Source organism: Pyrus communis, chromosome 16 (genome assembly GCF_041283825.1).
Source record: "Pyrus communis isolate YQ-2024b chromosome 16, ASM4128382v1, whole genome shotgun sequence".
NCBI classification, from domain to species: Eukaryota; Viridiplantae; Streptophyta; class Magnoliopsida; order Rosales; family Rosaceae; genus Pyrus; species Pyrus communis.
The window spans coordinates 27,071,143-27,084,210 of NC_142580.1; the positions used below are offsets into that span (position 1 = coordinate 27,071,143).

The following is a 13,068-nucleotide window of genomic DNA, read 5'->3' on the forward strand; positions in this document are numbered from 1 at the left end:
ACCTGGAGGGGCAAAAAAAGGGTGAGTGGGCCTAAAAATAAAGTTTTAATGAAACCCTTTTGAAAGTGTTATAACCCCTCGCCGTAAAACCCATATAGTTTCCAGAAAATAATACTACTACGTGGGTATAAAAACCAATACACAAGAGCAGCGAAAACTGAAGTATGCCATGTCATAATATCTCGGCAATAATAAACGTAAGCCAAGTGTGAAACCAATATAAAATAGTATGTCAGTTGGAGCCACCTGACGCAACTTGTACAACTGGACATGTAGCTCATCAATCTAGGCTAGCACACGAGTCGGAGTTACCTAGTGTGACCTGCACGACAGGCTGGGTATAAATATGTACACTCAAGTACTACAATCACATGAAAGCTATGCAATAAATCATGGGTCACCTACGAGTCGAAATAATACGACCGGCTGGCACCAAACTTGGATTCAAGGTGAGTGTGCGGTGCGGGAGGTGAACAATCATGTGAAGGTTGGCCCTAGCCTCAAGCGGGAGCACTAATACCGGGGTGCAGTGCAGCCATGATGAGCTCTAAATAAACGTGTGCATACCAATGCAATACAATCCATTCAATCACATAATACTCACTTGAAGCTTGCCTGAGTCTTCGCAGCATCACACAATACAATTCACAAGTGTAACAATACAATATTTAAAATGTAACTTATTTACGACATGGTAAGCAAAGCATAGTTCCATATAAAAAAATGTTTCTGAAAACCGTAAAGTTTATACACACACACACAAACACACACTATAAAAAGGAAAAAAAAAACCCACTCACCGAGATTTGCGCTATAACTCCCTAGCATGAATATCAAGGCGTCACGAACAATCGTCGCCTAAAACAAATATCAATTCACAACTCATAATTCTTATCGATAGAACACGTAACTTATGTAAAACACATCCCCAAAGACATTCTAGAATGATTTGAAACCCATTGACCAAAAGTCAACCGTCAATCAAAGGTCGATGGTAGGGTCCATAACCCTATGTAACTCAATCCAGAAGATCCGCATCTCAAATTTATGATCCATAACTTCCAAAGATCCACATTATGCTTCTAAAACATCATACTAAAGTTTCATTACGATCCAACGGTTGGATCTCCGCCAATTGCAAATTCAAGTAGCGGTCAACGTTTTATTTTATGAACTAACAAATCCAATTCAGGAAGATCCGTATGTCGGATTCCCGATCCATAAGTTCCTATGATCATAAATTACATACTATAACGTATTAAAGTTTGGTGACGATCCAACGGTCGGATCGTCGATTACTATAATAATCAAGTGGCGGACCTTAATGAAACTAGGTTCGAACAATAGAAATTCGTCAATCAGACTTCACATACAAAATTGGAGAATCAAATTTAGCCTAGGAAATTCAGGGGATGCCTCGGCCCACACGCCGCCATACATGGCGGTCGGCTGCCCGGACTCGTCGGAAAAATCCACTATTTCTAAAAATTCTCAAATTTCATGGAAATGAAGATCTCAATGAGTAGAGCAAGTTTTATCCCTACCGCCAAGTCCAATTTGACCTAAAAATGCCTCAAATTGCCACAAACCCGTCAAAAACCTAGAAATTGGTGGTTTTAATTCGACTCCAAACAAGCTCTGACACCCCCAACCAATGCATGGGCTTTGTTCTTGAGGTTGAGGATAGTCTATTAGTGGTGGTGGTTGACGAAGTTAGCTTCACAATCGTTGGATTTCCGTCATGACACCCACGTAACCCACGGGTTTTGTTTTTCGCATAATCAAGGCTAAATCTAGTGAAATTTGATTAGAAATGGAAGAGAGGAGATCATGGAATGTTTTCTAGGTGATGGAAGACGAAAATCACGTCGGAATATCACGAAATGCATCGGGTCGATGGGGAGGAACCGGGTCACGGGTGATCTGGTGCTCTTCCACGATCTTTTTTCCCTTCCTTTCTTCTCTCCCTCATTGGTCACTCTCTTCTCTCCCTTCTTTCTGATTGTGCATCCCGCCCCTCCTTTCTCTTCTTTATATTTCATCTCCACTACCCATCTTTTCTTCCATTTAATCTAGGCCACACACGTGGCTTTCCAGATTTTGCTCCAAAAATCTGGAGCACTCCAAAAAATAATAAATTTACAATTTTGCCCTCGACTTCATTCGTTAATAACTCCTTCGTTATAACTCCAAATTACATTTCGTTTACGTCCACGTGTTCATAGCGACGAGTACTACGAGGATACGCCAAGAAAATGGATCTTACATAACTCGACAAGGCGGTCAACAAAAGTCAATGCATTTGCCTCGAAGGGCATTTTTGAAATTTTACATTTTAAAATTATAAAAACCGTAGTTTTTGGGGATAGGTCGTTACATAAAAAATAAAGAAAATCTTTATAAATTAAAAAAAATTATTAAAAAGTAGCTTAAACATTGAAAACACACATAATAGGATCCTCTCCGGATCCTCTTTGTGGGGATTCGGAGGATCAATCAATCATGTCCGTTCATCGTACATCGTGCGGCCAATTTTCATTAGGTACTATGTATATTCAATTTAAAATTTAAAATGATTTCTAACCTCATGATGTACAATGAACTGACATAATTGATTGATCCTCGAATCTCTACAAAGAGGATCCAAAGAGGATCATTGTCCAAAAAACACCACCATTGCATCTTCATTTCTTTTTCCCTTAGAATACACGTAGACCTAGCATTGACGTCGTATTTCTTGTGTCAGTGTCGTTTTCGTGACATACCCGATATCTTAACGGGTCATGTCGTGTAACACCCATTAGAATAAACGGGTAATATGACCCGATCCAAAATTGAATCGTTAATATTATCAGGTAATATGATTTGATCTGTTCCCCGTGCAAAAAAAATATTTTAAATTAATAAATAATGAAAATGAAAAACATAATTTGACCCAAATAAAATGGAAAATATAATACTAAATTAGTATATGCTTTTCACATTGTCACATAAATATTACTTCAAAACATAAAAAAGACATTTGTCTTTCAAATATTACATACCCTAAAATAAGACCCCTAATGAAAAACATTAGTACATTACTACAAAATACCGAATGTTTAAGGATATGCAAAATGAAGGGAGTTGTGTTTCAAACCTTGCACGTTTTTTTAATGTGATTGGTATTTTTAAATTACTTGATATTTTTATTTTTATGTGTTTTATAATTTTTTTTAATCTCACTCTTTGCCCATAGAATTCTATAAAAATAAATTAATAAATAAAAGTTAATTTTTTTTAAATTTATATAGAATAATAATAAATAATACATATTTAACATACAATGCATACATATACAACTAGCTATTGTATTTTGTAGTAAATTTTTTTTAGTAGTTTAAAAAGTTAAAATTTTCAAAACAATTTTTTTTCTTAATGTGTCGAAACAGGTTATCCACGTGTCATCCTCGTGTAAACCTATTAATGACCCGTTATTAACGGGTTCTTATCGTGTGACCCGAAACCCGTTATTTTTGTGTCGTTTATATGTCATGTTAACAGGTCATGTAAGAAATTGTCAGGTCTAAATACACGGTTGTGAACCCATGAAATCAGCTGAGAGTCTGTACTTTCCTAATCAATGTATTCCAAAACTTGTTCTTTCACATCATCTAAAAACATTTCATCTTTTGAAACAATGAAGTCAGAGAGAGAACCAGATTTGGGATTATAATCTATATTTAAAGCTGGTAGGGTTATTGAACGGTGGTTTTTGGGGTCACAAGCTTCACCAAAAAAAAGTGGATAGAAATGCCCCTCAAACAAAAAACTTCAAAAGCAGCCCAAAATAATGCATCAAATGTGGCAGGGGTATTTTCGTCATATAAATAACGATGAATAGTGTTTTAATATTTAACTATTAATGTACAATGATAAACAGTGTTTTTAATATTTAACATTTTCCTGTATAGTGTTTTTTTTTTTTTTAATTTTATAATTAGTACCTCACAATAGGCTTGCAATAATGTGATTCAATTAGTTATTTATTAAATGTTATTTTCTCTGTTCTTAATGTAAATTTAATAGAATGTAGATCGAAATTGAAAAATCGATTTTATTATGTGGATTCAGCTGCTTTGAACGGTTTATAATGAGTTTCTTCTAGCATGATCTAATATTATTTATTTAAAACATATAAGTCGTGCGCAGCATGCCGCACTACAAGAAATCAAATAAATATTGGCAAAAATATTTGCCTCTAAAAACACCCAATAGGGGCAAATATGTTGAAAAGTTGCCCCTAATAAGAAGGAGGGGCGGATGGTAGATTCACCCCTAAAAGAACCATTGCTATTGTTATTAGAGACAAAAAATGTCAAACACCCGCCCCTAATGTTTTTGTTGCCGTGTTGGCAAGTTTTATAAATACACATCATCACAGGCAAAAGCATCCGCCCCTAATAATTTTTAATTATATAAAATAAATAAATCGAGCATATAATTACACCTGCTCCTAATACTTTCAATTATATAAAAAAATTCACAATATAATAAATGCATTATCCACCCAAACGTTAGTTATTGGTTTTGAATCATTCAAAATATTGAAACCCAACCTGATTCATCTTCTTCTTTCCAGATCTCAAAATCTTCTCCTTTCTCTTTTAGTCTCTCAAGCTTTGCAGATTAGATCTCTAAGTTCATCTTCTTATTTTGCAGCAACACACGAGTCTTTCTCAATTAACAACTGTTCATAAACAAATACAAAAAGAAAAAAATCAAATGTAACAAACAACAAAGCCAAATTACAAAGTTTACTAATTTGTAAGAACAAACAGAAAAATCAATCCTGAATTTCACAAATCAATTAAATGTATAAGAAAAATCAATAAACAATGATTAACACAAGGTAATTACCTCTGAAAATTCTTTAGAACCTCCTTCTCCCTATCAATCAAATGATATTTTTATTCCAAACTATTCATGAAATTTTCTTCCACTCTAAATTATTCAAAACCCCCTCAAGTATGCCTACAAAACAAAAAATTCAAGATGGAAAAATCCCTTCGATCAAACCAAATGAAATGAGTTTTATCATCTCTCGAACAAACCTTTCTTCCGGTGCTCTTGGAGTAGCAAGGGAAAAATAGACAACAAAAGATTATGAAGAATGAAAGAAAGAGAGGACGAGTTTAAATCTGCACAAGAGAAAGGGAAGGGAAGAAAAATGCACAAGCAAAAGGGATGGGAAGCAAAATGAAGGACACGGGAAAAATGATGAACTGTGCGGCAGTGGAAGAGAGAAAAGAGAAAAATGAGGGTAGTGGGTATGTATTCGACATCGCCTAGGGGAGTGAATCCTTTAAACCTTATATGTATATTCTCATATTTACCTAGCACGAAGCCTTTTGGAAGCTCACTGGCTTCGGGTTCCGTAGGAACTCCGAAGTTAAGCAATTCCCTTCCGGGCCGCCACCACATCCTGGTCTCAACTTCATCATAGCATAATGTTGTCCGCTTTGGGCCCCGACCACATCCTTACGGTTTTGTTTCTGGGAATTCACACGAAAACTTCCCAGTGGGTCACCTATCCTGGGAATGCTCTCGCCCGAACTCGCTTAACTTCAAAGTTCCGATGGAACCCGAAACTAGTGAGCTCTCAAAGGGCCTCGTGCTAGGTAGAGATGAGAATATATATATATATAAAGTTTACAAGATTCACTCTCATGGACGATGTGGGATGTTAAAATTAGGGTTTAGATAATTAATGGTTTTTTTTTTCCGGTAAATAATTATATCCTTCATTTTTATTTTTAGTAAAAATTAATTAGTAATTAAACATATCCGTCTTAATCTTCTCAAAAAAAAAAAAAAAATCCATCTTAAATAGATTTTTTTTTTCAAATAAATAGGTACAAATATCCGCCTCTAATGAAAAAAATAAACAAATTTTATAATTATTAGTTGAATTAGAGGCTAATTGAATTCCTATTACTTGTTCCTCAAAGTGATAAAATTAGTAGAGGCGGTTTATTGTTTGTTCTTATTACTTTAATAGAGACAATTGCATGTCTTTGCCCTCAATGAATACTATTAGAGACAAAATTTTATTTTTGCATCTAATATTATGCTCCTAATACTCACTTTTCTTGTAGTACCATGATTCAAAAAAATATCTTCTGCGCATATATGAGTACATGCATGAAGGCTAGTCTCTATGAATTTCAACATCAATATTGCTCCATAAAGGTGATTCATGTTTTTGCAGGATGACGGGGCACACTTGTTTGAATTTTAAGAGACATAAGTGAAACTTGAGAAGAGGAAAAGGCGCTATGGGTCTACTTTGTTAACCTTGGGATTTAAGCAGTATAAAAGCTAGTTTGGTATTACTATACTTAATAAAAAAAAATTATAAAAAAAAAAAAAGAAAAAAAAACCTTCTAATGTGCTGTGAGAATAAGCAGTTGTAAAATAAAGTAGATAGTGTTTGGTAAGCTTTTTTTGTAAAAGGCTTTAACAAAAAAAAAAAAAAAAAAAAAAAAAAATTGAGTGTTTAGTAAACTTTTATATAAAACTGCTTTGTAATAAGTGTAATATAATATTTTTTTATTTGAAATCTTTCTAGAACTCTCTACCATTTTTCTCAGTCCTTTTCGTCTTTCTTCATCTTTTCTCCGTATTCTCCATCTTTTTAATCTCCATCTTCTCCATCTTCATTTACCCAGAAAAAGTGGCATATTTCAAAATGGCATCTTTCTCGGTGATATCGACATAATCCCACCTCTACCTCCCAAAGAAGTTAGCCTTTCCAATACCTGTGAAAGCATTTACCCAGAATATTAATTCTTCACTCCTCCATCCGCGGTGCAGAAATGGCGAATCCTGACAAGTCAAAGATGGACAACAAAGGTGCAAAGATTTGGGTGTGGTTGCATTGGGAGGAGAGGGGGGGGGGGGGGGGGGGAAGGGGCTTGGGTGGGATGGGGAGGTCATGGTGACACTACAACCCCAATTCCTCCATCATTAGGTGTCTCTTCCAAGAAACCCTCCATCCCAACCCCCAATAAAACTCTCTCTCTCTCTCTCCCTCCCTGCCCACCCACTCTTTCTCCTCTCTGTAACACTGAAACAAATTCAATTTATTACCCAATCCAAATTATTTATTTCCGCAGCTATTTCTCACCATATTTGTTAAAATTTAGCTAAATTGAGTTGTGGGTATTTGAAATATTTTAAATTTTAGCTTGAATTTATCAAATTGGATTCTGGGTACCTCAGCTTTTCAGCCATGCTAGGATTAGGAGGAGATTGGGTCAAGAGGGTAAGTTGGGGTTCGAAAATGGGTTGGAATCAAATAGTATAGGAGTTTTGATGTGGCAAGAGGTGGATGCTTGAGCTGGGAATGAAGTTTCAGGTTTGGTTCTGCAAGGGTTTTGCGAGAGGGCGAGAGTCTGAGAGTGAGAGGAAGGAAAGGAGGGAATGTTGGGAAATTGAAAAATTTATTAATGAATTTACTGTTCAGCCGTGTTTTTCAAAATATGCTGCTTTTTTTAAGCTGTTTTTTTGCAACATCATGTTTTTGATTTTTTTTATTCGTAAGTTTGAAATAAAGTTGGTTTGGAGCGTTTACCAAACATCAAAAATTTTCTCAACATTTTTTTATACTTTTTTTTTTAAAAGCACCTCAGTATCAAATCTATTGTTCTAAAAATTCCTGCCTAGCGCTAAATAAGTTGGTTTTTGCAGCTTCAGGTTTTTGGTTTTTTTTTTTTATCCAAAACTTTGAAATAAAGATGGTTTGGAGTGTTTACCAAACATAAAAAACTTTCCCAACTTTTTTTTATACCCACTTTTTTTTTTTAAAGCACCTCAGTACCAAACTCACTGTTCTAAAAATCTCCGTCTAGTGCTGCCTTAGCGCTAAGCAGCTGACTACCATCCCGATTAACGTTTGGGCATTTGAAAATTAAGAAATGGCGTCTAGACCTGCTGAGACGCCTGCCTAGATCGCCTAGCCCATCTAGACTCGCTTAGACACCCGCTTAGGTTGCGACTCATTTAGATAGAAAATAAATAATTTTCCTTTCGCATTTTATTGTTACCAATAATGAGCTTTTGATTAAGATGCATAATGGGTTCGATTAAGATGCACAATGGGTTCATTAGAATCATACAAGGAATCTACCAAGTCATAGACAGAATGTTTAATACAAAGTTGTCCATATTTTATGGTAAAACAAAGATTGTAATCCATCATATTCAAAGGAAACTAAAAATATTAATATATAGTTCTATACTGGGCCAACTTCAAGGACTTAAACCCACAGTTGAGTTAGGGTCTTGTGTAAGGGGATGACTCATATGAAACAGATTCACTACTACTGTGGCTTCTCATTCTAATAAGATTATGACATGAGGAAAGTTTTCAACACATAACAATGTATTGGTAGACCATGATGCCCGTTTCAGTAAACTCGTTTTTCATAAAAGTTGATGTCCCTGTGCAGTGCAACATTTCTAGGGCAAAGCCATTTTCACATGGATGCAAAGCATTATTGTCCTCAGATAATTGCTTTCTTCCAAATCTTTCCATGATTTATGCATTAGTTGCTTGCAACTCATATCTTTTGTCTCTTTCTTTTATCCCTTCATTATGTTCAAGGTATTCCTTTTCAAAAAAGTGATACTCATAGTACGTGATTACACCTAAGGATCAAAACGCGCTTTAAATAACCATTACCTATTACTTTACTAGCTTTACATGGATCCAAGGTAAGGAACAAAAAAGTGTTGGTTTTGATGCCAATAGGGTTTAAAGGTTAGACCTGCACTCGAGGTTGTATGCTCGATTTTCCTCTTCCATGCGTACTATCCTTTGTATGGTAAAAGAATTTGGCCCTTTTGGCTTTTGCTACTCCTAGCTTTCGTTACCCTACCCCTTGATAAATAGTTTGAGATATATCTCTCATGTCTTGCTAAATCTAGTTTTCAAACGGAAGAGGAACGTAATCGATCTAGAGACCAAAATGGCACTTAGCAACAATGTCATCGGAGCCATCAACTTCGTTGCGATGCTGCTCTCAATTCCAATCATTGGTGCAGGAATTTGGCTCGCAACAGAGCCAGACAATTCTTGTGTAAAGCTTATACAATGGCCTGTCATAATTTTAGGCATCTTGTTCCTGGTTGTGGCCATTGCAGGCTTTGTGGGAGCGTTTTGGAGGATCCCATGGCTCCTTATCTCTTATCTCATTGCCATGCTGGTTCTTATAATCTTGCTTGCTGCTCTGGTGGTTTGCATCTACATGGTCACCATTAGAGGCTCTGGCCACCTGGAGCCGAGCCGGTCTTACTTGGAATATCGTCTTGATGATTACTCCGGTTGGCTTCGCCGTAGAGTTCGAAACCCTTTTAAGTGGGCACGCATAAGAACTTGTCTTAGCTCAACAAATATGTGTGATGAGTTGAATCAGAGATATCGCATGGCTCAAGATTTTTTTAACGCGCACATTACCCCCTTACAGGTAAATATTGTTCTATCATTTCTTCCAACATCAATTTATTTTTATTTTTTCACTTGTTTTTCTTCATAGGGATCGGATGTGAATTCCCACTTTTTTTTTTTTTTTTTTTTTGAATGAAGCACGTTGTTACGTGTTTTTAATCCATAAAAAGGTGGAGAGTACATTCTTGCTATTTGTGTTTTTTTTTTTTGTTGGGGTAGAATTAATTAATTAATTAATTTATGCAAGGTCAAATTTAAAAATTTGGTAGCTTAATTTTTTTTGTAGTTGGGCATAAAGATAAGAAAGTTGAATTCAAATAAAATTTCTTTTTCTGTAATTTATTGTACCATTTTTTGTGGCAAGAAAAAATTTAATTGCACCAATTCCTTTTCTTTTTTCAAATCCAATGTCACATCCCGGCCTGGGGGGGACCACTTCTCGGGCCTGCTCCACCACCGTAGCACGATATTGTCCGCTTTGGGCTTACCATTCCCTCACGGTTTTGTTTTTGGGAACTCACGAGCAACTTCCCAGTGGGTCACCCATCATGGGATTGCTCTAGCCCCTTTCTCGCTTAACTTCGAAGTTCCTACGGAACCCGAAGCCAGTGAGCTCCCAAAAGGCCTCGTGCTAGGTAGGGATGGGAATATACATTTAAGGATCACTCCCCTTGGCGATGTGGGATGTTACATCCAATTTGTTGGAAATCCCACATGGAAGGTTTGATAAAACAAATTATGATTTATATACAAATAATTTCATTATTAATTATGACGTAGGCTTCTTAAGTTAAACCTTACACCTCTTAGGCTACAAGTGATTAAGCTAAAAATAATATCGGCTTTAAATCATTTAAACCGTGTCTCTGAAACTTTTACACTATGCACAATATTGGATTCTCAAAATCTACCAATTGCCTGTCTTGTTCCTTTCTTTTCTATATTTTTTTTCTTCTTCAAATCCCACTATAATTTTCAGCTCTTCAAATTAATAAATAATAATTAATTTTCATTTATGTTTGATTCTTGTAAGTGGAAGATTTTATATTTGATTTTCGTTAAAAACGAATTTAAACCACATTATTGCAAGCATATTATGATGCTTGACTCACTTTCCCACCCCTTGATGTCGATCATATCCTTTGTTTAAAAAAGAAAAAAAAAATTAAGAGTGTTTGATAACCATTTTGTTCAAAAACATCTTCAATTAGATTTCTCAATAATAAATAACAAACTAACTTATCAGCAAAACAAACCCACTTTACTCTTTCATTTTAGAGATTCTTCTTTTTTTCACAAGTCCTCACAGATCTCTTTATGCTTTATTCCTTGTGGTGAAGCTTCTTCCTTTTGCTAATTTAATTTTTTATCTTTACAGTCAGGATGCTGTAAGCCACCCACACAATGTGGGTACACGTTCGTGAATCCAACGTACTGGATAAGTCCCATAAACAACGCAGCCGACATGGATTGCCTGCAATGGAGCAACGACCAGACCCAACTTTGCTTCAACTGCGATTCCTGCAAAGCTGGATTACTTGCTAATCTCAAGAAAGAATGGAGAAGAACCAACATTATATTGCTCATCACTCTTATTTCTCTCGTTGCCGTTTATTTGATAGGCTGCTGTGCCTTTAGGAATGCCAAAACCGAAGACCTTTTCCGCAAATACAAGCAAGGCTATACCTAATTATCATATAATCTATATTAATGAATAATCAGTCCTTTTCTTTCTCTAGCTTGTTTAATTAATTTGATTTATCTCGTGACATGAACATTCTTATCATATTGGTTAGTTTTAGTTTTATGATTTGCCAAACTTCGATTGTTGTGTAAAGTTGACAAAGGTGTACATGCATGATTTGCGGAGGGAACCGAAAGCTGGTCATTACTTTAGAATTACAAACCCCATTGAGATGCTTTTTATGCATAAATCAACTATGCATGTAAGACTTTTTGCAACTATAGGACACAAGCTGCTGCAATGACATTTACGTATGATAAAAGACTACATTATTGTACTATACTTCGTAGTACATCTTCAATAGAGCCTTGTTTGTATTAGTGGGTTCTACATCTAAGAGAAAGCTTAGTACAAAGATTGTACAATTGTGGTTTTTATTTTTTTTTATTTTTTTTTATCACAAATAGCGTAAACTCATTAGTTTGGTAATATTTCAAACTCATCAACATCGTCCTTTATTTGTTGCTTTACTCATCAATATTGTCTCTGACATGCAACTCTGTCAAAGACAATATTGATGAGTAGAGCAATAGATAAGAAATGAAAATGATAAGTTTAAAATATTGAGCACCAAACCGATGAGTTCACAAAACATAAAAGACAATTTGTGATATAAAAACCCTAATAATGTGATATATAACTATTAGAGAGTACGATTCACATGTCAGCTGGTTGGTTTTTTTGGCACTCCACAATTTTTTTAACACACGTCAGTTACTGAATTCACCTCACATATTTTTATTTTTTAAATAAAAAATTATCTTAGAACACCCACTTAACTTACCCAAACTACTCTTACACCGACACCTACTTTTTAAAACTTTTGTAATTTCCAATTGAAATTGTATAAAGCTTCAACAATATTTTCCGAAAACTTCTTACATTTTTCGTCAAGGATCTCTGCATTGCACAAGAATATCATTAAAGACTCTGTAAAACTTAGTCATTTCATATAAAGGCATTATGTCAATCACACAAATTTGTTCAGATAAGATCGAAGAATTGAAACAATCTTGCAATTCATGTTAAATAACATAATGCAAAAACAACGGGTAACTAAGTTTCCAGGTGCACAATAGAAAATGATCCTCGCTGGATTCTTTTCTTAATTATCCCTAGGGATCCTGCAATCATGTCTGTTCATCGTACATCATATAGTCAATTTTCGTTATGTACTATTTATATTTAAATTTTAAAATTTAAATAATTTCTGACTGTATAATGTACGATAAACGAATATAATTGCAGAATTTCTGCGATTTCTAGGAAAATGATCCTCCCGGATCCTTTTCCGTGCACAAGGATTTCAACAAGGTAAAACTCTTCCACTACGAAAAATCTTCTGGCACTTTTCCAGTCAAAGTTCAATCCACTATAAAGTCAAACACATATAAAAGCGACTGGATTGAAACTCATCTTACTAGACAACGGATAATAAGGGATGAATTGATAGTAGTACTGGACACGTTTTCAATGTTTTTCTAAAAAAAATTCTAAAGTTAAACTATCAAATACATTTTCAAATTTACAAAAAATACAAAGTTGTTACTTTTGTTTCGTTTTCTTTTGCAAAACAGTTATTTTTTTGAAAACTGCTATTTACACTTCAAAAATATTATTTTGCACTCTTAACAAATTTATTTTTCATTCTAATATAGAAAATTCGAACTGCAAAATGAAAATCTTGATGCCAATAACAATTTCGTTTTTTCAATAGAACAAAACAGTTCTTTAAAAAATCATTTTGTAAATTGTTACTGTACTTGCCCTAACCTGAGGCTCTTTAACATAGTGTTTTCAGACTAGACTATCTTTAGGGATTAAGTTAGTGTGA

General features: G+C 34.9%; 1 protein-coding gene and 1 long non-coding RNA gene across 2 annotated transcripts; one reads left to right on the forward strand and one right to left on the reverse strand.

The window, feature by feature from the left end:
* Positions 1–4,417: 4,417 nt before the first annotated feature.
* On the reverse strand, positions 4,418–5,269 carry LOC148690218 (uncharacterized). The gene is made up of 2 exons (XR_015957435.1): positions 4,900–5,269; positions 4,418–4,729 (listed from the first exon to the last, which is right to left on the reverse strand). It is a non-coding gene; the product is annotated as an uncharacterized LOC148690218 (long non-coding RNA).
* A 1,435-nt stretch (positions 5,270–6,704) lies between these two features.
* Positions 6,705–11,224, forward strand: LOC137732549 (protein TORNADO 2). The gene is made up of 2 exons (XM_068471868.2): positions 6,705–9,509; positions 10,869–11,224. Exons 1-2 carry the CDS (start codon positions 9,012–9,014, stop codon positions 11,178–11,180), a joined length of 810 nt encoding a protein of 269 aa, XP_068327969.1. The 5' UTR covers positions 6,705–9,011; the 3' UTR covers positions 11,181–11,224.
* Positions 11,225–13,068: the final 1,844 nt, after the last annotated feature.